The sequence below is a fragment of the Orbicella faveolata genome, unplaced genomic scaffold (assembly GCF_042242905.1).
Source record: "Orbicella faveolata isolate gen_17 unplaced genomic scaffold, um_ofav_v1 contig_12, whole genome shotgun sequence".
In the NCBI taxonomy this organism is placed as follows: Eukaryota; Metazoa; Cnidaria; class Anthozoa; order Scleractinia; family Merulinidae; genus Orbicella; species Orbicella faveolata.
Window position 1 is genome coordinate 30,332,361 of NW_028301539.1, and position 24,359 is coordinate 30,356,719.

General features: G+C 40.5%; 3 protein-coding genes across 6 annotated transcripts; 1 reads left to right on the forward strand and 2 right to left on the reverse strand.

The window, feature by feature from the left end:
* Positions 1-1,289: 1,289 nt before the first annotated feature.
* Positions 1,290-19,626, reverse strand: LOC110060430 (E3 ubiquitin-protein ligase parkin-like). Of its 3 annotated transcripts, XM_089283285.1 has the most exons (13): positions 19,502-19,626; positions 18,632-18,793; positions 16,037-16,252; positions 13,928-14,093; positions 13,201-13,319; positions 12,689-12,772; positions 10,336-10,451; positions 9,227-9,372; positions 4,518-4,579; positions 3,854-3,988; positions 3,160-3,252; positions 2,810-2,927; positions 1,290-2,680 (listed from the first exon to the last, which is right to left on the reverse strand). In XM_089283285.1, exons 3-13 carry the CDS (start codon positions 16,229-16,231, stop codon positions 2,571-2,573), a joined length of 1,344 nt encoding a protein of 447 aa, XP_089139411.1. In that variant the 5' UTR covers positions 16,232-16,252; positions 18,632-18,793; positions 19,502-19,626; the 3' UTR covers positions 1,290-2,570. The 3 variants fall into 3 exon arrangements, with proteins under 3 accessions (XP_089139411.1, XP_089139412.1, XP_089139410.1); XM_089283286.1 differs by lacking the exon at positions 18,632-18,793 and having other exon boundaries at positions 13,943-14,093; XM_089283284.1 differs by lacking the exon at positions 18,632-18,793.
* Positions 5,471-8,814, forward strand: LOC110060429 (uncharacterized). 2 transcript variants are annotated; one of them, XM_020767209.2, is made up of 2 exons: positions 5,471-5,837; positions 7,224-8,814. In XM_020767209.2, exon 2 carries the CDS (start codon positions 7,290-7,292, stop codon positions 8,376-8,378), a length of 1,089 nt encoding a protein of 362 aa, XP_020622868.2. In that variant the 5' UTR covers positions 5,471-5,837; positions 7,224-7,289; the 3' UTR covers positions 8,379-8,814. The 2 variants fall into 2 exon arrangements, with proteins under 2 accessions (XP_020622868.2, XP_020622867.2); XM_020767208.2 differs by having other exon boundaries at positions 5,471-5,833.
* A 1,462-nt stretch (positions 19,627-21,088) lies between the features above and the next one.
* On the reverse strand, positions 21,089-24,069 carry LOC110060348 (myosin-2 essential light chain-like). Its single transcript, XM_020767114.2, has 3 exons — positions 23,683-24,069; positions 23,186-23,444; positions 21,089-21,517 (listed from the first exon to the last, which is right to left on the reverse strand). Exons 2-3 carry the CDS (start codon positions 23,436-23,438, stop codon positions 21,312-21,314), a joined length of 459 nt encoding a protein of 152 aa, XP_020622773.2. The 5' UTR covers positions 23,439-23,444; positions 23,683-24,069; the 3' UTR covers positions 21,089-21,311.
* Positions 24,070-24,359: the final 290 nt, after the last annotated feature.

Here is a 24,359-nt window from a genome sequence, read left to right on the forward strand (position 1 = left end):
GCTTTATACACCTGGGTGTGGCACCGTGAGAGTACAGTGTCTTGCACAAGAACACAACAGCATGTCCCCGGCCGGGGCTCGAACCCCGACCGCGCGATCCTGCGACGAACGCAATAACCATAAGGCCAGCGCGCCTCCCACGGAGATCAATTAAACTGGAATTTAAAATATCTGCATAAGACAAACAGCGCTGTTACTTGTAATATGTCTTCATAATGTTTCACACCACCTTAAAAAAACATTGAGCTCGAATCAAGCCATCAGCGGGACCTTAACGACACCCACACCGTACAGTTTGACGAGACACGAGTAAACGGATCCAATTCAAGCTGTAATTTTGAAAAAGTGAGGCATTCTATTCCCATCAAACCAGCACAGTAAAATAAAGTATGTCGCTATGGCACAATCTCCTTGGTGAAATATTAATGGCCCTGTGAAATTGCTGAATTTCGATGGTCTCCACATTTTCCCTCCATTTTGTGTTGACCGTTTGTGTTGGCCTTCAATTCAGGCGCCTTCATTATTCGGGCAAACCGAAAATTCCTAAAACACCGAAACGGATTGTGGTTTTAGTATAAGTGCAGGAATTTCTCACAACACACAAGAAATGAGCGAAATCTAAGATAATGCAATGCTTCATGATGACAATCTTCCAGATACTTTTTGCTCCCGGAGAAATACTTTTCAAAAAAAAATTCATTGCTGGAGTAAGAGTTATTTGCAACGTTGACCTTTAATTTTTATTGAATTTTAATTATCTGATAGTTTCTCGTTTATCTCTTTATAGAGGTGGCTGGTTAATGGGGGGGGGGGGGGTTTATTTGTAGTATTTTACAGACAATAATTGCGCGACTTGGCTAAAGGTTGGCGAGTACATTATTTGAATCCTTTTCACAGACACTTCGAAAACGCCGAGAAGCGTCCGTCATTTTCCTAACAATGGCACACTGTTGCGCTGCTCACTATCTATCACAGAATAGATAGTGAGTAGCGTAGCCAATCAGAGAACGGCATTCGTGGTAGAACGCTAGTAGCTTTACCGGTACTGTATACGAAAACTCGATAGAAACACGGTACACGTTTTCTATTTCTTAGTTGATATCCGCTACGCAGGGCAAAATTCGCGTGCAATTCGCGTGCAATTGATCCATGAAATTTTAAGTTTAACGTACAAGGAGGTGACCCCCCTTAAGTTACAATCTTTGCCATCCATACTCATTGCCTAACGTTCTTTTACTTCTCAAAAACTTGCAGCGCAAACAAGGATCATGAAAACAAACACCAGCAACTAAACAAAATTGTTGCCACTTTTATTCAGTGAAAAAACCCAACCTACTTCGCGTAAATGACCATCTTGTCCAAAACTGTTTCACGTTTGGAGAGGTGGCAAATAATTCTGACACGGCCTCGCAGCTAAACTATCTATTCTTACTTACAAATCAATCCGCTTTGACTATGCTAAAATTCACTTCAGTACATTTCTTAATTCTTAAAATCTTATACTAAATACGAATATTTTAAACTTAAACAACCGCGACGGGAATGCCTAAGACGGGTTTTCCGCCGTTAGTTCTGGCCTGATCTGTTTTGTACTAAAAATACAAAGACAATAATGGTTGACTCCAAATACAAACATACCAGTTTCTTTATAAAATCCAGAACTTTCCGCCGTTGTATTGCAGTGAACAGCGAAGAAACGCAACAAAATGTGTAGGCGAAGAGCCGTACTCCATAATTTAGTCATGGTCGTTTACCAAGCTAATTCTAAAACTAACCGCGCACGCCTAGTAAATACTCTACGTAATAGAAAACGCGCATATTTCTATTCAATTCATCGTGCACATTGAAGCGTTTGTTTTGATCTACTGGAAAGAATACTTCTTTTTCTCCTTAGTTGTTTCCAGTTATCCCCTGTAGTTATCTAACGTCGAACTCGTCTAAAAAATAAATCGTTCTACATGAAAAACATCTAATTTCCCATGCATACGCCTAAAAAGCAAGAAAGCTTATCCAAATTAAAGGAGCAATGTCACCTATGTCATAGTTTTTGAATGTTGTTTTTGTGATTTACACAGTTTTCTTAAAATCATAGGAAACCACAACCAATGAGTAACAGCCTACTAACTACAAAGGAAGATCCTGGACAAGGAAAGATTGAATGTATCACGAAAGGCGGCTCAGTCATGCGGGTATTTTGAGTTATTTTGGCCACATACAAAATTACCTTTAAATGGTAGGAAACCTGAAAATAACAGTTTAATAAGATAGAAAAACACCAAAGAGATAATGATAAACCATAAAGGAACAAGGATGGCTAAGGATGGAGAAGATTAACACGGATTACAAACGAAGAATTTGAAAAATTGAGGCTAAACTTTTCAATATGCGCAAACCGTGACTGAGCCCCTTTAAGCTGAACTTTCCAAGATGCGCCAGCCGTGCACCAGCCTCGTGCTTGTCACGCAATCTTTGCTTTTCAGCGTTAAGTGACGACCCACATGAATGTCGTCATCGCATGTCTAAACTAACAGTGGTCACGAACATGAGACAGAGCGACGAGATGAACCGCACTAGCGCTGTAAGAACCAATGAGAGCCCTGGCACTCCGGGTTCCAATGAATGAGGCAAATCCAACACCATTCAAATTTACACCGCGAACAGGTCATGTGATTACATCCACCTAAAGCCATACAAGAGATATAAATTGAATAACATTTTTAGTGTCACGGCAAAGCAAACAAGATGAACAAGGGACAGGGGGGTGTTGGGAATATTGTGGGGGAGGGGGCGGGAGAAGATATTTCCTTACCATTTTTCTCTGTGTTTGTGTTACATCCGGGACACTTCTTACTGATCTGCTCAATCACCTGTTTCGCCTCAGCCTCCCACCGCGCTCGTCTGGCGTTTTCCGCGTTCACTCGATAGTTCTAGGGCATTAGGGACGAATATTAATAAATAACGACTAGGAAAATTTGTTCACATGTTATTTATAACACATTTTCAATTACGCTTGTGTGCCCAAGGCGCTTTGTTTCGCACTGTAGCTGTTGAGACATTTTTCTATTTTATCCAGTATTCATAGGTAGATAACAAACACCACAGAGGTGTAACGCTGACTGTTATGAGGTGACCGTGGGCTTTCAAGGCAGATATACTCACGCTGAGTCGAGCAGCAGTCGTCCGGTTTGACTGGTTCTGATGACACTCGTGACCTCGTCTGAAGGGCTCCTTGCATTCTTTACAGAACTCCAGCTGAAAACAAACTCATGACAGAAGATAATTAACAAAGACCCATTGACGAAGCCTCTCGGTTTTAAAATAAAAGCCTACCCAAGGACGAACAGTAGTCGGAGTTCCGGTGGGAGGTGCTCGGGGAGAGGTAGCCCCATGCTTCGAATTAGTTTCCGGAATGCGAGGTCTGGGTTTGAGCCCTGGATTGAATTCTTAAGTCTTGCTATTAGCCAAGACACTTTACTCTCACTTTGTCTCTCCCCATCCAGGAGAATGATTGGGCACGGCAACTTTTACGGCAATCGCACAGTTCATTGCAATCTATTAAAATGCTGCGGGAGGGGTGGGGGGGGGGGGGGGGGCTACAACCTCCATTAAAATAGCATCCCGTCCAGGAAAGTAACAATATTGCGAATTAGTTCATGCTATGGAAAGCACAGTTAAACGCCAACACCCATGTGTCCCTCCTGTGTTGCGGCCAGGAACCTGTAGCCATTCCGCCTCCGACGACTCACGGCTGAGCCCTCAGTCCAACAAAAAAGCGCAGCTTTCATAAGCAGCTATAAGATAAAAGCCCAGAAGTCGACCCCTCTAAGAGTGAACAAGTCGTGTATTTTGTTACCTTGCATCCATCACACTTCACAGAGCGCATGCCTGGTTCTGGTAACAGACCCATTCCGCAGCCACGGCCTGGGCACAACACACCGCCATTCTTCAAAACAAACTCCTCCGTTCCAAACCTGTGATATCGCTGATACTGCAAGAAAACACACCGTATTGGTAAGAAGACAAAATTTCAACCCAAGACTTAATACAAAATTATACGCCAAAAGGCAAATCTTTGTTTGCGCAAAATTGCAAAGGAATAGCGCAAGTACTAAGTCTTCACGCTTTCAACTTCGTTCATATTTCCTAAATTTCTCTCCTCGCTGTAGTTAGCCATCCTCATGCACTTCATTCCGAATAGCAACTCCGTTTCCAGAGGCTGCGATCCTTTTGATCAGCACCAAGAAATCGCGACCTTATCGGAAGGTGAGCCGGCATAAGTCAGAGCGGTTACTCTCTCTACGCATGTTCAGAAACCGTTATTGGACTTGAATGCATCTGCAAAATCATTCTGGTTCCGGTTTTTGATTTCGTCCTGAGCGCCAAGCGTTTGGTCGTGTGGAATGTTTGTTGGTATGTGTGTTTTTGTGCTCTTCAAAATGGTAGCAAATTTATGACAGTGCCAAGGGTTTAAACAGAGGATCAAACGGCTGAGCATCGCGATGACTTGGTCCACTAACCTGATCCTCACTGAGCACACGGAAATGATGCGCCTCTGAAATAAGGGCACTGTTGCAGCTACCTGCAGAAAATGTTCACATCATACAATATTGGTTAATCCTTCTTTCAACAAATGAATTGCTAGAATCTGCTCAGTGGACCACGTTAATTTATACCATAATCCGGATTTTTTCATTTTGCAAAGTTCACTTTTTTATGCGCTGAAACGATTTCCAGCAAAATCATTTTCCCTCAAAATTCGATTAACTATCGAAACAACTAACACCACCTTCTAATTTAAAAGAGCCTGGTATTTAGGGATATTTGCTCAAAACTTTAATCAAACCGTTACTAAATGCACACCAAACTAATGCACGTACGGTAAGGGAGCAGACCCATTCAGACAGATTCTTAGAGCCGTGACACCATAGAAACGTGTGGGCTTCGGGCGTATGTTACCCCTCTTCCCCCGGAAACTGAAATCTCTGGGTTTTTGAGATGCTGTTTCCTGCGTTCAGGAAGCATTTGTCAGCAAAAGACTTAGAAGGATAGATATTAAATTACTGAGCATAGAAAGAGACCAACTCCTTCCAGAAATGTCACTCTTCAAATCTTGCAAAAATTGATTGATCGCTAGCCGCTCTTCCCCCCGTCCCCTCCTCTCCCCCCTACCCTATCGAAAAAAAAAATAAAGAGAGAGAGAGAGAGAAAAAAAAAAAACTGCATCAACTCGCAAAATAAAAATTCCGCCAAAAAATTTCACACTACGCGCTTAAGGGCAAAAAAAAACCTTTATCCAAAACACGATCCTCCTTCTGGGATTTCTTCATGCCCAGATGCTAAAATGTTTTCAAGTTCGGGGCAAAAATTACCATATGAAAGCGATACAAAGACTGAATTACGTCAGTAGATCGAATCATATTTCGGATCTGGTTTACGTCACACTACTAACAAAAGGCCATTGTTTACTTATTGTTGACATTCGGGTGGCTTGAATTGAAATGAGTCCAAGCTTCGTCGAGTGTCCACCAAGCGCGACAGGAATGAAAGCAAAGCCCAGCTAAATTTTCAAATCAGAACTCTTGAAAATGCCGCAAAGAATGACTTTAAATTATTGAAGTCTTTCTGGTTTATGTCGTAACAGGAGATTTTGAGCCCAACTTCGCAGGAGAGCCTAATTAGGAAGATTAAATCGGTCAAGCGGATCCAACGAGTTTCGATACCATTGTCGGTTTGAGCGCCACAAGAATTGAATTCAATCGAACACAGAAGGAAGAAGCGCCTTGCTGATTCAACAGGAAAACAGCAAATTGAACGACTGTACGTGCCACATATCGTAAGTATGTTTCACTTTACTTTACTTGGGTATAGCACTAGCAGAGCACGCCATCAAAATAAGCGATTTAGCGCAAAGAAGCTCGAATCTCACATTAGCATCGCAGCGATCTGAGCTCGCGCGATTTGCATAATTGATATAAACCTTTCAAACGCTGGATTCGACGATTTCACAGCGTTTGAATCCATTCTGGAAGGGAATCTTCGACCATCCTCGAAGCGATCGAAGAAATAAATCTCCGCGATTAAAAAATGAAGATAAATTCAACAGAAGTACACGGAATCAATACTGATCGCAAATTTATTCAAAGTTGCTTCGAGTGAACTTTATTCCCATCTTAAATAACAGAATATAAAATTACGAAATTTATCTTCGAGCCTTCACTGAGGCATATAAAACTGAGCCGCAAGTCAAATGTTAACATTTGTATCCATGCATTATTGAAGTTCCAATACAAGAGGACTGCTTTATTTCCGTGGGGGGCAGTTGGACAGTGTAGTGTAAAATACTCCCGAGCAATACGAACTGTACAGCTGACTGTACTTTCAAGTCGTCATAAGTATTGATTCTCCGTCTCTGTCTCAACAAGACCTCCTTGAATGCCACCCACGGCTTCTAGGCGGCCATAAAGTTCGTATAAACGGACCTATCCTTCGAGATATACTATGCACGTGTCGGGTCTTTTTCTAATTTCTCTCCCACGAACTATTCATGGCTGAATCTCGATTTGTAAGCGGCTTATAAACATTGTTCGGATCGTGGAAAGTGTTTCCCTGTTTGGGGTTCTGAGGGCATGCACGTTTTTTAAAAGACTTCTCTAAACCCTATGAAACGCCATTTCTTGGAACAAATGAGAGTAAACTTGATTTATTTCTAGCTCCACCATAATCTTGGGCGCCGTCCACGGAGATTTCACTTCAAATGTTCTCCGTCCACACCACCCCGGAGGAATTTAAAAACGTAACAATCAGCGTACATTTTGTGTTTGTGCTTGATGAAAACCCGGACAGTGAAATTACATCATTATCGTGACAACATCGTTGTCGAAAAGCTCTGTTTTCAAAATATTTTCCATCCAGACTAAAACGCAAAGCTGGCGATTTCAAATTCCTCCGGTTTGAGGAGCGTTTTCGAAAAGCTCCGTTTTCGTGACGGATTAGTGTGGACGATAGGCCTAACCGTGGAAACAAAGCTGCGTTTTCAAATTTTTCCGGCGTAGTGTCGACAGGGCCTTCAGTCGTGTTGTCAAAAAAACGCGTAAGTTTAGTTCCCACTCAGTATTTTCTCAGTTTCTTATTGTAGTTTATTTGCTTGTCCCATCCACCAGCTTGTGTGCGTGTTTTGTTTATTCGTTTATTTATTTTCGCTTTTTTTCAACTGTTTTGAACAGGCAGACAAGAAAACTCAAAACAAGAAGAAACTCTCTCACAACAGAAATCAACATCACACGAGTTTCATGATGTCCCATCAGCCTCAGTCAATGACAGTTGCCGTGGCAACTGTGTCTGACACAAGCACAATGGTAACTGTGGGGGAGGGGGACAAAACGTCGATGGTTGAAATCAGTCTTCCTGGCCAACAGACCGTGCAACAAAAACATGACATCCCCAGTGAAGATGTCACCGGGACAGTAAACTCGTCCCGTTGGACCGACCCGGAAACCATGGCCTTATTAGGGCTTTGGAGGGCAAACTATCGAATTATTAAAGGCAAGAAAAGGAATTATCAAGAATGGAACATGATCGCTAAAGAGTTCAACCGTCGTGTCGCTCACTGCTCGCTGGGCCCCCGGACGGGTAATCAGTGTAAGGTGCGGATAAAGAACCTGCTCGCTGAGTACAACCGAACCAAGGACCAGCTACCGCATTCCTTTCCATATCATGATATACTCAAGGAGATCATCAACAACAAGGGAGCGCCATACAACGAGGAAGACGTGGTGCGTATTAACATCCCGGCGGAATTGACCGGTGATAATGTTATGAGTACCCCGACAGTTGTTACGGCTTCTCCGGCTGTGACCATCGCCATTCCCTCCGACACGGTCACGCCCAGACCTCTACGCCCCATCAAACCAGCACCCCCGACCACGCCCCTAAATGCCCCGATAGCGAGCCAGGTTGGACAGTATCCCATTCCAGTACACGTATACACGGAGGCAATTCCTCAGACAACTCAAGTGACGCCACTGAATGCGGAAACTGTACAACAGAGCGTTCAAAGCGAGGAGGATTCCTCGGACGATGATGACAGCTATCCAGAAGAGGCGACTTTGCGGGGCATCAAAAGGCCCCACAGCGCGTCCTATGATCCGGTACCCAGGAAGAAGCCAAGAAAGAACCCCAGGCCGGGAAAAGTGGTACAGAGCAGGCAGGAGGATCTTAGCATGATCGCCATCTTGAGAGAGTTTTTGGAAGACAGTCGCAAAAGAGAGGAGGACTTATTTAAGAGAATTCTACAACAGCAGCTTGAAGCGGAGAGCAGATATCAACAGTTTACACTAGACGTTCTGAAGGAAATCGCAAAAATGTTCAAGAAGGACTGATAGTGTGATTATGACAGTAAATGTTCAAAGGCAAGAACTACCTCACACACCTGTTATATATATCTGCGGTTGCCGAAGCCAACAAAGTTGAATTTTTTCAGTTCCGCGAAACCCTCTATCCGAGATTGCGCCGTTTAATCTTATCAAGAATTTTTTCCTGGCCCCAGTTGTTCCAAAGAATGATGACGCTACCCATAAGATAAATCCCACGGGATAGCGCAGATGGTACTTTAGTTAACCTGCTATCCTTTAAATAGCGATGCATCCAGTGGATAGCGTTATCTACCCTTTAAACAACTGGGGCCTGGATATTTGTGTTAAAGTAACATTATTACCCAATGTTGTTTGACTTGTTCATATTCTATTTAGAAGTTTTTGTCCGCGAATTTGTTCAATAAGTTAAAAGCGTACTTGAAATTAAAAGTAGGTCAGACTGTTTTGGTGTTATTGTCCATGTTTTCATTTTATCGTGGCCGAGCTGCAAAAGATGGTTTGTAGTTTCGAGCCAAGCGAAGATCTGTACACAGATGTGTGCAGTGTTTCGGATAGGTCGCTTTACGCGGAAAAATTCCAAAACAGAGCAACAAACAATGAGAGAGACACACTTCATGGATCTTGTAGAACTACCTAAGTCCTCAAAGCTCCGAAAGTAACGACCCCTCCCACAAAGTAGCGACTCTCCGATAAAATTCCATGGCTGGAGGCAAATTTCGAACTTAGGGAGCTCCCGAAAGTAACGACCCCTTCCCCCAGAGTATAGCTTCTCGGAGAGTGGCCAGACTGGAAGTGAAAAAACATACATTCTTATATAAAACTGAATTTTTAAAGAGAATCTGATTAAATCTTACCTGAGCTTCCAGGGCACGGAAGAGTGTACCCGTAAGAGTCACTGTGCACAAACTGTCGGTCGTTAAGTTTTGTTGTGCAGTAGACTTCGAAGCAGTCCAAGCACACGGCATGTCCATCAGCACATGGAAAAACCAGAACAGGATCTCTGAAAATCAAGAAGGTAACTCATGAAGGCAGAAATGTGCTCTCGAAAAGTGTCTGGGAATCGTAATCTACTATAACGACGGGAGAAATGTTCTGAAGTGATGTGTCAAATTGGTTAAGGCTAGTTTAAAGGAGCTCAGTCACGGAATTTCGAGTTATTTTGGCCACATACAAAATTTTTCCTTTAAATTGAAACTAAACATAGTTACTAGGTTACTTAGATTGAGAAACGCCAAAGAGACAATAAACCATAAAGGAACACGGATGGTTAAGGATGGAGAAGATTAACACGGATTACAAACGTTCCACGAACTTGAGTTATTTAGGCTAAACTTTTCAAGATAGGCAAACCGTGACGTAGCTCCTCTAACTGGTTGGTAGTACTTTAGCATTCTGTCATTAATAGCTACAATCTTGATCAGAATAAAATAAGAAACAAAACAACAACTTCCCCGAAATCAATGATGACCTCGCACTAACACCAAAACGCACCATTATCTCCTGCACTATAATAAGAGTAAGCTATTTTTGAAGGCTAATCACTTGAAAACTCAACTAGGTAAAACTATTTCTATATGACCTATTTCTGTCATAAATACCCACACAACAGACATTTTAAAAGTTTGTTGAAGGTGTTCTGAACCACCCTTCATGTATTACAGAATAAGATAGTTCTCAGAGCCCATTTGTTAGATTCGGTACTTTCACTTACGCAAAATCGATCGACACTTTTTAACTCTTGTGAACAACTTTAATTTTAAACATAAACTATACAAGATAACTCTAAAAGACAAACAACACACAACAGATGGTACTCATTTTTAACACCACCGACGGCATCCACTGACGGCCACCTTAACAACAGCCACAATAGCCGCCGTTTCCTCTGTCCTCAAGGTGGCCGTTGTGGAGAAGTACCACTGCACTTCATAATTAAGACTTACTTGACTAAGACTATACTTACTTGACATCTGTGCAGGCTAAGCAAGGGATATCTCTGGTGTTTGAACGCATCAAATTAAGTGCAACACATCTGTCACCTTCAGCAGCAGGATGCATTGCACATTTAAAGTAAAACTCCTGGGAAAAGGAGATCAGAAAGACAAATATTACAGTAAGGATACTTAAGCAATGAACACTTCTTATTTCCTTTGGGCATTTTATTTTTTGTGACTATAGAATGAAGACTCTTCATAAAATGTACAAAATTAGCGTTTTTCTACTGTAAAAATGCTAACTATCTTATTAGAGCAAGGAGCCCTCATTCTAGATATATTCACTAAACTTGTGAAGTGTTTAAACAGCCAGAGTGTCTGTAAAGGAGCAATATAGTATAATATGATTTGCAAATTTAATAAGTAAATTTTTGTGATATACAATAGGCCAAATTCTTATCCTCGGGATTGGACTGGAACTAGCTTGCAATGGAGGCTCACGCGGGGGAATATCATTTAAGGTAATTCCTCTGAAATAAAAGTAACAATATATTTTTGTTCAAACTTTGTCCACTGAATATTTGTCATATGATAACTTCAATTTTGAAATAAAAAAGGGGGGTGCCCATGCTCATTAAGGAGCAGTGAGGCATTGAAAATGCCACATTTTGGCATTATTTAATGCTTATTATAAAAACGCATTCCCAGTAATTGTAAAATCTTTGTGAGCCCAGACTCATAAGAACACGCATTAAACTACAGTCAATACATTGTGTCGGACACAAATAAACATTTTAAGTTTGATTCAGACAGAAAGCTAAATCCTTGATTAAAAATTTGAACCAAATTTCTTGACGTGGTTACCGACTGCGAAATAGAAAAGACCACAGTGTATCTGCTATTTTTCTTATTTATTCAATTTTCAGCAATAGAAATTAGATCAGTCTTTTCTCACGCAAAGCTTATGATTAGTTGATTACTATGACTGGAAAAAAAATTGGGGTGCCCGTGCTCGTTGGTGAGCTAGAGCCATTTTTCAACTGACAGAGCTCAATATCAAGGCAAATCCGTCATGTTTTCAATATGCGCGTGCACGAGCGCGCACTGATGACGCCATAAATTATGCGCAGTAAGGATGCGCAATGCAAATGTGGGGAATGACCTTAAATGAGAAAAATGTCGTTTGCAACTGAAACGACTGCCCGCATTAGCCTCAGTTGCAAGCTAGTTCCAGTCCAATACCTTCAATTACCTTCAAATAAATAAAAATAAACCAGAAAGGAAAAGGGATGGTCAAGACTGGAGAATATGTAGACGGAGAATGACGGAACTACTGCAATCGTGAAAAAACTGAGGCTAAATTCACATGAGTTTAGAAAATTTCAAAGGGGTCTGAGTAAAATCTTAAACCTTGCATTGGCAGATCAGAGGTACTAAAAATAAAGGAGAGTACGGAGTGGAGGTAAAGTGAAAATGAGAGGGGTTGAGCCAACTGCCAAGTTGGCGCCTTTTTTCCCAATGAGGGGAGGAAGGACAAACTTTATTTTTTATCTTTTTCAGGCAAAAGGGCATTCTTGTTCCCAGGGCAGCCTGTCCATCTAAGCCCACAAGTCTTTGGCACAAGGGAAAGGTTTCCCTGGTAATTCTGTTTTGATATTCCCTTAGTTAAAATCAGTTCAGGTCTGTTGATACTCTAATCAAATGATTTTAGTTCAAGATCAACCCTGGAGTGGCTATTTTGGGGAGTAAAAACCAGCATTGAATTAATGAAAATCTTAAAGATCCCTAATGTAAAAATCTAGTGTCTCTAGAGCCATCTTTCTCGCATGCCTAGCCCCCATGGGCTATGAGAGATAGGCTGTTCTGGAGATGAGAACAGCCATGGCAAAAAGGTGGAAGCCAAGTGCCCCACAGGCCGTGCTCAGTGATCTGTCACTGCCATGAGCCTTCAAGTTTTCAATTTTGTCTATATTTAATCCACTTCCATCCTCATGGTTCAGGGGCAGATCCAGGGGGAGGATGCAGGGGGTGTGCACCCCCCCCCCCCTGAGATGAAGCCTTCTAAATTGTTTATGCTTTTATAATTTGTTTACCTCTCCAGTTAGTTACACCATTCTTTAGTGGTGCACCCACTCCTAAAAAAAATCCTGGATCCGCCCCCTGCGGTTGTTATTTGTCTCCAGTTCCTAACCCATGAGAAACCGGGATAAGCTCCGGCCTGGTGGGCCACTTGGCTCGTATGCAGACTTTACCACCTAACCCATGGGTTACTGTCAATATTGCTATTTTTAATACTATTCTGCAATATGGGCATGATTTTCAAAGCTGTTAAAAATGTTGAGAATAAAGCAACTTTTAAAAAAACATAGTCATAACTCATACTGCTTTGTCTCCATCACATCCTGAGGTTTTACATGAGCCTCTCATTCTTCCAGATGTCAATACATCATCCCACCTACTGGGGTCCTGTACAGAACACCAAAAGTGGAATTGAAGAGGTGCATGTATGTATGGTGCAAAGTCATCTTAATTTTCATTTGAATCTTCATGGATCAAACTATTGCTAAAGACAAAATGTTTCTAGAAACAAAAGAAAAACTCTAGGACTACAGTATTTCCAACAATGTCCCTTTTTTGAACCATACTATTTATTGTAAAATGTCTGAAACCTGTCTCTGCATTGTGGTTTTTATCGTCATTATTGTAGTTTTTAAATTGGCAGCATTTTTTTCAAATATCCATTCAAAACAACTTGAAAGTCATCTACAGTAAGCAGATATGACACATGGAATATTACAGCACAATTTTAAAAAGTAAATGAGAAGGATCTTAATTCTAAAAACTGATACAAACTTACTTTTCATTAACCAAAAACAACTGTGTTGCTGACGCACCTGCTGAAGAACAATCGCTCCTTCTTTGCAAATTGAACAACAGACCCTCAACTTTCCTGGAGTCACTGTTTTACAAGTCTTGCAATAGACATAATATTGAGCCTGTCGCTGTGGAGACGCTGCAGAATGAACAATAAAAAAATGATAGATGGTAATTAAGAAATTGAATAAGAATATTATAATAGATAAATGGCTGAGCCAGATCAACTGAGAATTGAAGTCGGGGAGAGTTGCAAGCAAGGGTTTTTAATTAGTGTGCAAGAACAAGGGTATACAGTGTAATTAGTGTGTGGTCAAACAAGGCAGAAGTGACGGGGGGGGGGGGGGATAACTCTTACTACAGATCCTTTGCAAGTCCTTGATTTTCCTACTGAACAGATTTCTTTGTTTGTGACCCTGTTTATAACATCAACCATTATGAGTGCAAATCATCCCACAACAATTGTTGTGCACAGCATAATTCTGCCAGGCGTCAATGTGCCGAAAATTGAAACAAAAAGTCTTTTGTGCGGCTGACTTTATAAAATGTGAATACTGAAATTGATAAGGTGGCCCTATTCTAGACAGGAAACCCTGAAAACCATACCCCATCCGGCAGCAGATCCCTTGTGAGGCAAAAAAAGGGAGTACCTCTTCCTTGCTCCCAATATAAATTTCCATAATCACAATTAAAAACAAATGAAAATTCACAGGTTAAATTTATTGTTAGTTTGGCAATTCTTCATACCTGCAGCAGCTGCACCTGCAACAGCTGCACCTGCATCTTCCTGTTCTTCTCCAACAGTAGCAAGTTTGACTTGACTCAATGGTGTTGTCTTACCCTTTCCTGGTCTTGCTGACCAACGACCACCACGAACAGCATGGACAACACTTTGGTTAGGGATCTCGGCATCCTGATGAAAATTTCAATTAACTAAATAAGAAACTGTTACAATTAGAACAAAACACAAAAAGGCACTATGTATTCCAGTCTTGAATTTACCAATCATCATCCTTTGTTCGATGAGTCATGACTGACACCAGTTTCAATAAAACAGACGACCAGCTAGATAGTGAGATCTGCTAGGGGTGAGCATTGAGACAATTTTGTTTTAAAAGAAATGTTGTAGAGTTTAAACGCCTTTAAAAGAAGGTAAAATATATGATTTGCACGGATAAGGAGGATGCACTTTAAAGTGCCTCTGAAGTAAAAAATAAGTATGGGTTATTGACCAAGTGTGAGGTCAAGATGGCGGGATATTGGCCAAGTTCTTTTTTTGCATGTTTATGGACCGAGACGGAGTCGAGGTTCATAAACTCGCAAAAAAAGAACGAGGCCAATATCCCGCCATCTTGACTGAACAAGCTTGGTCAATAAAGGATTTATTATATCGCTGTTGCGGAAATTTTCCTTGCGGGACACGGCGGGTAGTCCCGAGCGGGCAAGATAGCTCCATCTTGCCCGCTCGGGTAGCCAATCACAGCGCAGGATTTGATTCATCTTGCCCGCTCACGGAGCTAGCCATATAATAATTTCTGCTTATTTGAAAGGCTTTTCAGAGTAAAGAAGAATGGCATTTTCCTTTTTGGAATATCTTTTTTCGTTTTAGAGATATTTACGTTTTTGTGTAATGTAAATGAGGAAAGCGATGACATCATAGGTGGTTGCACTAAAACAGTTTAACACTCAATCAAGAATATCTCTAGAAATATTAGAGCAGTGTTAGCACCAGAAATGTGCATCACAAAAGAAACAAAATGACACCCGTCGTGCCATCGCCATGCCAACAGTTAAGCCACTGGTCCTGTTTTAATTAAAACTAAAATTCCCAGATTTTATCTTAAACAAGGATCACCCACTCCCAACAATCTAATAGGGAGAGTTAAGGCAATATGGGAACCATGTGTGTTCTGACCGAGACCCTCTGTCACTTTTTAAAGGGTTGCAAATGGGCATATTTGATTTTTTACAGAAAGAAACTGGAGCATGAGTGTTGCCATGGCAACAACACAGAAGGTGTCATTCTGTTTCTTTTGTGATGTACATTTCTGGTGCCAAGTTTGAAGAACACTGCTCCAATATTTCTAGAGATATTCTTGATGCAGTGTTTCACTGTTTAAGTGGAACTTAATTTATGACGTCATCACTTTCCTCATTTGCATAAAACATTTTAAATGTAAATATCTCTAAAATGAAAAAAGATATTCCAAAGAGGACAATGCCATTCTTCTTTACTTTGAAAAGCCTTTCAAATAAGCAGCAATTATTTTTTAATTCATGGGCACTTTAATATGAAAAATATGAAAATGAAGCCAAGTTAAAAATTGCTGATGAAGTACTTGGGGTTACTAATAATATTCCAAAGTCCTGTCCTTTTTGACCATCAGGCACTTTCTACGTTTTCCCACCCCTTTTAATCTCTTATGTCTCAGATTGTCCATTGTCTTGAAATTTAAGAAGCCTTTGTTTTGAGTTACAAAAATATGTCTTGTTCTTGTGTGTATCCTTCGTCTCTGGAGTCTAAAATCATTCAGGTCTGAGTCTCAGTCTCAAGGGTCTTGGCATCTGTGCAAGTCTAGATATTGCCATTTATCACCTCTAACTATTTGGCGCACTGACAATTAACAATCAAAATTGCCAAAAATGTTACAAAATTATTTTGTACACCCTGTAATAACATCTTTGGCATTTGTCTACCATAAGTTAGTTAGAGTATTATTTTGAGGTTTCCCATTTGAGGTTTTCAGTTTAGAGGTAAGATCTTGTCTAACCCTGTACATCAGCAAAATGACTAAGGATATTGTTGCATACAGTTAGCTCCAGCACACTTTAATTTTCTCTCTAAGTTAGTATCACCTTTAGTTTGAGCTCATCCTTAAGTTCTCGCCCAGCAAAAATAATTCGTATTTCTGTGGGATCTACTCCTTGTTGTGCAGCTATTTCTTCCTTTAACCTTGCTACGTTCCATTGCAGATCTATTTGTACTGGTATGTTTATGTTGGAGTTAAACCGTACAAAGATTGGATGTCTTTGAGGTCTTCGTGATCCCATGCTCTACCACTTAAAACAAACCTGTAAGAAGAATGTCAAATTTGTAATGAACTACAGTTGCTGGTCATGACACTGTTTTCCGCTACTAAATTCTGGCTAACAAATGGTGGGTTCATATTGAAGGTATGATCAAAATTAAAATGAAAGGCTTACATGTAGATTTAATTTCTTTGGGTCAAAATAGTATACTGACATGGCTGACTTAATTAGACGTTCATAAATGCAGGATTTTATTTTAAAAGGTGGTAGTCCGATGCAGAAAGAAGTCAATTGATCACAACTGACACAATGACAATGAAGTGAAGTGACATGACATGAAGTGAACTCCTATTAATTAATATAAATCTGGAAATATTAAAGAAAATGGTTCTGTAGTTTAATAGATAAGATCATGTAGTAATGCTTGGGCAACTACTGTAGTATGAAAATCTCAAGACAATGGTATTATTCTCATCTGCGATATTAACACAACTCTACTGTGCCATATAGCCTATTGGTAAGAATTGTCGTAAGTCTCCAACACAGATGTCGTTTGGACTTCTCATGTGATCTTTCTCACGTGTAACAAGTTGGAAGGGCGTCTGCACTTGAGGCTAGATTACTTTGTACTTCTATCAATAAGAGCAGTAGTGCTGGCTAGCTTGGCCATAAACAGTTTGCAGTGGTAGTTTCAGTCTTTCGGATCAATGTTTTCCCAGCTACCTATTTCTAGGGCAGCTATAATTATTGTAAGTGATTGAAACATTGAAATAGGAAGAGGCATTGAGGAGGATGGTGGTTAGGATGCTGCAGGGTTCGCCTTATCAGGGGTTAAGCGGTAAAATTTACTGCTTGTAAGAGTACTTATTACCACCTGCAAACGCCCAGAAATCATAAAAAATACGCATTTACGGTGAGCTAATCTGATAAGAAAGTAATAGATGAAAAAAGAAACAGTGCACTTTTATAGATCTACGTGTGCTTTATTTAGTTAACACTGACTGTTACCTTTCGAATTTCGATGCAAGAGTGATTTTTCGCGGGCTTTCTACTAAACCTCATGACATTCGTCAGTTCTCTACACATGCAAATGTTGTCACGAAGTCACGAAGAGTAGCAGGTAAGCTTTCCAATCATTTTAGGGCTAAACAAAACAAGGCTTACGCACTAGCAATGAAAAAGCAGCCAATTGCCAGAAATAACTGCCTTGACAGCTCTACATTTGCCGGCTTTATAGCGAACATGTGGGGACAAAGCCAGTCTTCATCGTGAAATTCTACTTGAAATGTATTCCAGACAATGGTTTGAAAGAAGCCTTGAAAATGAAATCCTTTAACAGCGGAAAAGTTCTGAATTTGAGACGATTAGAACATGAATTCAGCAATTCGAAGTGATGCAATTTCCTAGCGATGCGATTCGAAGCGGACACCATAACCTAAGGGATTTTCCAGTGATATGCTACGTACGTGACGCCAAAGATATCACAAGAACCATTTTATGTTATAAGCAGTTTCGAAAGGGCATAGTCAGAATAAAATGCTTTTAAACAAAATTTTACTTTGTTTTATTCAACCTCTGAACCTAAAGGTGGATTGTTCACATTATGAATTCTTCAACAGAGAATTTTTGATAGGCACGATGTACTGTATGTTTTAGGAAATGACCATGTTGAGAATGACCAGCCATCTGAAGCTGCAAATGTGCCTTTGCGATCAACAGAAGAGTGAGTGATAACTGAACCACCCTGGACCGATAAATCAATAGAAACATCTGAGTCAGTTAGCGCATCACCTCCGGAAGATAACAACCAACTACCACCCAAAGAGACGACACCGTCAAAATTGCCATTGGAAGCAGAATCAGAATTAAAAACATTTAAACCCTCTTGTATTTCAGAAAAGTAGCATTTACGCATTCTGGAAGACGCTTTTGGTAGTAGCCAACCCCATGTTTTACACCATCATATACCATGTGCAAAATACAGCTGAAGTTGCTATCTTCCAATGAAATAAGCAGGCAGTTGCCATCAAAGCCCCATGTCTTCAAGCATGACTGGATTGATGATGACATTGTATTCTGCTGTAAAAGTAGTGTATGGTGGCTGACATTTACAAGTAAAGAGGGCGACGGAATGTTTCGTTGTCTTTGTAAAAAAAAAAAGCATATTAAAACAGGCAAAAATGTGAAATATGCTACTGCGCCCGGTACACGTTACAGGAAGGCCGCAATATCAGAGCATGGCAATTCAGAAGAACACAAGCAGGCAGTAAGGCTAGAGAGAGAAAAAAGAAACCTTGATTGTGTGAAGGTTATTTTTATACTTAGAGGGACAGCGCTGACATTAGCTCAACCAACGTGGTGCATAAGTTCAAATTGTAACTTATCCTTTGCAGAGCATCCAACATTAACCAGATGCTTTACCTGTTGTACTAGGGAGAACCCTGACGCTGGACTTGAAATACTGAGGTTGCACATTCAAGTCTTGCTCTGACTAGTCACTGCTAAGCTGGAGTTGTTTCTCAGTAGACCCTACTTCAACTACTCTGTCATACTTGTAAATAGCTAACTGGTCTGAGCTGCCTCCTGCCAGTTGGAATTTCTAAGTCTATTATATTTAGTTGATATGTTTGTTTCTTTCAGTGAACTACATGTAGCTAGGTGTAGCTACTTAGCGAATTGACCACTAAAAACAACAACATTTGAAAATTTCGAAAAATCTCAATCTTTATGAAGGGCCTTAAGGAAGTTATTTTAGTATGATTGTAATAATATTATGTTGTTTGTCTCGGTTAAGTGCTTTGTTGTAAAGGAAGTTTATAAATAAACATAGTCCCTGATCCCAACAATGGCTCAAAAATCTGTTTCTATGTTTGTAGACGACAAATTATTCAAATGCTTCTCCCAACCCTCAGGTCAAAACATTGGTGGATTTACACCAGACAGATTATGTATCTGAGCAGACAAGAATTTGGTCAACACCTCTTCGAATAAGTTCGACTTTCTTTCAGGTTCCCGCTTCGTAAGTAGTTTAATATTACATATATTGTAAGCTACCGCTATCCAAGTTCGAAAGGTATATCTCCGAGCACAAAAATCACTAAATTAAACGGGAATCGAGCAGAGATTGCGCACAATTAAAGCTTGGTTTGAAACCTAGCTGAGTTCTCACAAAAATTATGGTGAACTGCTCAATTTTTACAGAATCACTGCAAATTTGTTCCTAGAGGAGTATTTTCCCCAAATTGCGTTTCTAATTGTCCCCTTCTTATTCTTAATAGCTAAATGAATTACCTGCAATGCTTTATAGTGACAAAACTACTCCAAAACACCACTGAAGTACACAACAATCTGCAACGACAATCCGCACTACAACAAGTACTTTTCACTTCCGCTCTATGTCACTGGGGAGAGGAGGGCAAGTAAATTTCTCGCCCCAGTCCGCAACGTACACTGACTCTAAACAAACATTGACTACTTTCCTTGCAAGTAAAATATGGGATTGGATCGTTTCTGGAGCACTAATTTTAGCTTGTATATAATATCTAAGCGACTGCGAACGAGACTGGGTAAAGGAGAGAAAAAATTGACAGTTAGCGTCCTCTTTCATCTCGGAAAGCGAGAGCGGTTTGTGGTTTAACGCTTTGTAAGTCTCAGTATTTAGTGCTCGTGGGGAAGACAGGGATATGCGTGGCGCCGAAAAGCACAGCTGTAACCCGCTAATTCGAGCGCGGTTATTTCGAATTCTCCGATATTTCGAACTCAAAACCATTTGCCTTGGAACTGCCCTTCAGTCATTTACTATAGGCTATTTTGACCTCCTTTCCTTTTTCGAACTATTTTTCGTTTCCCCTGAGTTCGAAATAGCGGCGTTCAACTCTACATTAGTTCATAGAGCCCCCCCCCCCCCCCCCGCCGCCTCCTTGTCACTCCTGACTCCCCTTGGGAGATTTTTTGTCGATCACGTGATGTGACCATTGGACTTTAGTCGCCATTTGTTCAAGTAAGCGAGTGTTTTGAATCGCAGGAGTTTGTCAAAAGTTGTTATTGTGCCGTTCGTTTAGCTCGAAGCAAACAGTTCGGTAAGTTAACATTTCGCCTTTGCTATTCAAAGAAACTTTGGAACTTGACACCTTTTTGTAATTTTCAGAAAACCTCACTCTTACGTATACATGCACACACGTATGCCTTTGATGGAAGCGAAGAGTTTTATTCAAGTTGTTGTGACTTTGTTCATTGACCGAGGCCGTGCGGTCGATGTGTGACTTTTGAGGTTGAGCCCATTGTGAACTGTGAGGTTTCGACGTCTGTTTTGAGAGGAAATAAAGACAGGTACTACGGTACTGACACCCCTCCTTCTTTCCCCTCTCACCCCTCCTTGCCTCATATGTTTTTGAGAAGGTGAAAAGTGGAAGAAGACGAAGGTGAAAACTGAAAAGGCGGAAAAGAGAGCGAGTAAGAAAGCAAAGAGGTTTCTAAACATTACTTTCCCAGCTAAGGCGTAAATGACTTAGCACAATTTGCGGTATTTTTACAATCTATTACGCTTTTTGCGAGATCCTATGAAGGGCAGCCCCCGTGCTTTGACAGTGTTAACGAACAAAATGATCATGGTATGCCATAAGTGAGGCATTAGTGAGGTAGTCGCTGACCTACCGAGTCCAAGTCAATTAATGAGATGTGATTTGTCCTGTCAATGATCGCCGGTGTATGTCGAAATCAGCCGGAATATTTAGTTGTAAAAGTGATGAATACAAACCGAACTTTATAAACTTCCGATACAAATTAGGATGAAAATCAGTGGGCGAGGATACCAGGTTTTTAGTGCAGATTTCAGCCGGAATTATCCATAGTAGGAAGGCAAGAAGAGAGGGGCAATCATGAACGCTGAAAAAACATCAACATTTTATTCCATTAATTATAAGGGCAAAACCCGAAATAAAACAGAAGGCCATTACAAAACGCGATCGCCATCGGCTCCCTGTTCAGTTCGCATCGTCGAAAAGAAGTTTCCTAACTCAGTGAAACTTAAAACTTTCAACACGTCCAAACTCTAAAGTGACATCTTCTTCCAGTAACAAAGAATCGCAATTTTTTCGTGTAACTATCCTGACATGATGTGTTTTACAAATTCCTCGTACAGTACTTGGCCTTGGTTGTCCTCGAACCCAACCAAAAGCTGATCAACTTCCTCAGCTGTCAACTTGTCACCTAGGCTACACAGCACGTGACGTAACTCGGCCGCGTTCACCAACCCATTGCAGTTGCGGTCAAAGACGCGAAGGCATTCAATAAAATATTCAGGATCAACTAAAATGGAAAGAAATAACGCACATTGAGGTCAATAAAATAAAATCAGTAAAAATACCGTGGAAAGTTCTTTTCCTCGTATCTGGTAATTGGTCCGTGATGGTATTGTAGGGGACATAGGATATAGATCCGGGGGGAACTCGTCAAAAAATTGAAAAGAACCCCAGAGAGGTACCACGATCCTGTTTTGCGGAAGTGGCTTGAAATTTTTCTCCACTCCTAAGAGGTATAAATTCTAAAACAGCACATTATCTCCTGTCATATTGTTTCGGCTGAATACCCTGAAGGGTACCGCGAAAGTTCCCGCTTTGGACCTTTTGAGGCCGAACACTCTAAGAGATACCAAAACCGCTCTTTTAAGCCCTAAAAGGTACGATGAGCACCCCCGGCCTTTTTGTATGTGAGTTCCCCCCCCCCCCTCCCAAGGGTATAGTCTTACCCACCATGCAGTCGAGTGAGAAAATGGGCGCTGCAATACCCGACTGCGAAGAGCGAGAGAAAGAGTAAATCATAACTATTTGTAACCCAAAGTAGAAGCAATCCTTTTTGGACAGAGCAGACCAGCTGTGAAAATTTGCATTCCGTCACAGATACCTCAGACTTATTCTAGTTTCTCTTTGTTACTCCACAGAACGAGGTCGAATAACAGGCATTAGAGATATGGTGCTGATATCTATACAAAAAGGAAATCATTTTCCCCGCAGATTTCTGTTTTAACCTTTTTGTAGCCAGGATCCAGTAAAGTAACAAAAAAGAAACTATTGCAATGCGAAAAAGGTCTAAACTTTTTACAAACGATCAATATCCTGAAAATCCGATCAAATTCTTGTTTCCCATTGAAAAACTAGAATTTGATTCAGTCATGGTCTCTTGGTCATGGCAAAGAAAAAGGTATAATTTTACCGAGCATGATAGATTTCGGTCCGCTCTGAGCATAATTGTGAGGATAAAATGACAGATGGCTAGAATTAAATAATGAAATAGTCTAATTGCAAAACTAAATAGCTAACATTTTAAGTACAAACAAATGTTGCCTTGTTCAGAAACTAGAACCAGTTCGTAAATGTCAATATATCACGAAGTTACTAAAATCATTTTAATTTATCATACTTCTGTAGATACCATATGAAAAAAAGATTCATCTACTAATACCAGTATCATAAACTACCTAGTTTCTATTAGTGCATCGTATTTAGACTAAAACAAAGAAAATCAACTGCACATCATCAAAATTACTAGATAAAATAAAAATGATTAAGTTGTTTCTTGAATTGATTGCTTATTTGATTTAGAATAAGATCGATTTCTGACACCTCTCTATCATTTAAGTTTACATTTATATTTACGATTTACATTTATGCAGTGAAATTCAGACTATACCAAAAGCAAAACAAAGTTTTGTTTTCCGTATTATTTGGCAGAGATACTCGCCATCTGCATGCCAAAAGTTTCCCTTTCAAAACGGCAGCATAATCTATTTCCGTATCTTTCACTACCCAAGACTAGTCCGTTTTATTTGGGGCCTTAAAAACTTCTCCCGCACTAAGTAAGCTTAATATGGAGAAACAAAACTGAAAACTTATTTTATAGAGCCGTAAAAATTTTAAACAATTCTTCAAAATTAAACGAGCCTGTCGAAAACAGAAAACGTTCAAAACTTGAGCTTACCTCCACTTTTCTTCTGTCTATCTCGCAGATTTTGATATATTGGAAAGAATTCTTCGAAGGTAACTCGCTTGACTCCAGTTCCAGTGGAATCAAGGCTTTTAATAATTTTTGCAATTTCGCCTTCAGTCGGATTCGTTCCGAGCGCTCGCATAACCTCTCCGATCTGCCTGCATTCAACTTTCTTGTCTCCTCTTCGATCGTAAAGGTAAAATGCCTCTTTGCATTCTTCGATGGAGTCTTCTGGCGATAACATTATCTACTGAGAGAACAATTTTGATTTAGACTCGATGTTTTTTAAAAACGACAAGCTAGTTTAATACGCGACCGCGTTTAGATTCAGCTGAAATCGAAAGTTGTTGTTTTTCAACTGCATCTGGTTTTTCGTTGACAGGTGTCGCGCGAATATGCAAATTTCATTCATTCACTTTGTGCTTGTCAGCTCAGCGGAGATGACGCAGTTGGTTTGAATTCGATCAATGAAAAATGACTGAACTTACCAAAAATTATACTTAATTTTCAGAATGATTGTTAACAGAACAATCCTCACTGGGCAGAGCAGAAATCTTTTCCCGCCAATATTCTGGATAAAGTTCACTAAAGTTAGTCGCCAGACCTCTATTGTACCGCTCTGCGTTTCATCTCGAGGCCCAAGCGTTACAACGTGACCATTTCAGCATCATGCTAGGACCCACCAAACGTTACCCAAAAATACTACTCAACAGAAAGCTTTTTGTTCGAAATTCAAACACTAGTTAGCTAGTCGTTGGATTTGAGTTGATGCTGTTATATACAAAGTAAAATAGAGGGTCCCAGGCATTAAGTCCATAAAGGATGTAAAGCATGGGTCCTTACAAAAAAGAAAAAAAATTACGTCGTCAGAAACTCTATTTTGGGGCTATTGACTGAGTTTTGCTGTGCATTATAATTAGGGATGCCATCATAAGACTACTATCCATACTTTCCCAGCTCAGTGTCCCCCCAACGCCCCCCTATCTTTCCGTTGAAGCCATCTTTCCGCATTCTAGATCTTCCCACTCCCCTGCCTCACCTTATTAACTGCCAACTCTGAAAAAGTTATCCCCTTACGGTCTACAAGTTTCTTGGTCAAAGATCTTAATTGAGTCTTTCAGTACAGAAGTTCCCTGCCCCCACCCCCTCCTCCCTCTTTCCAAAT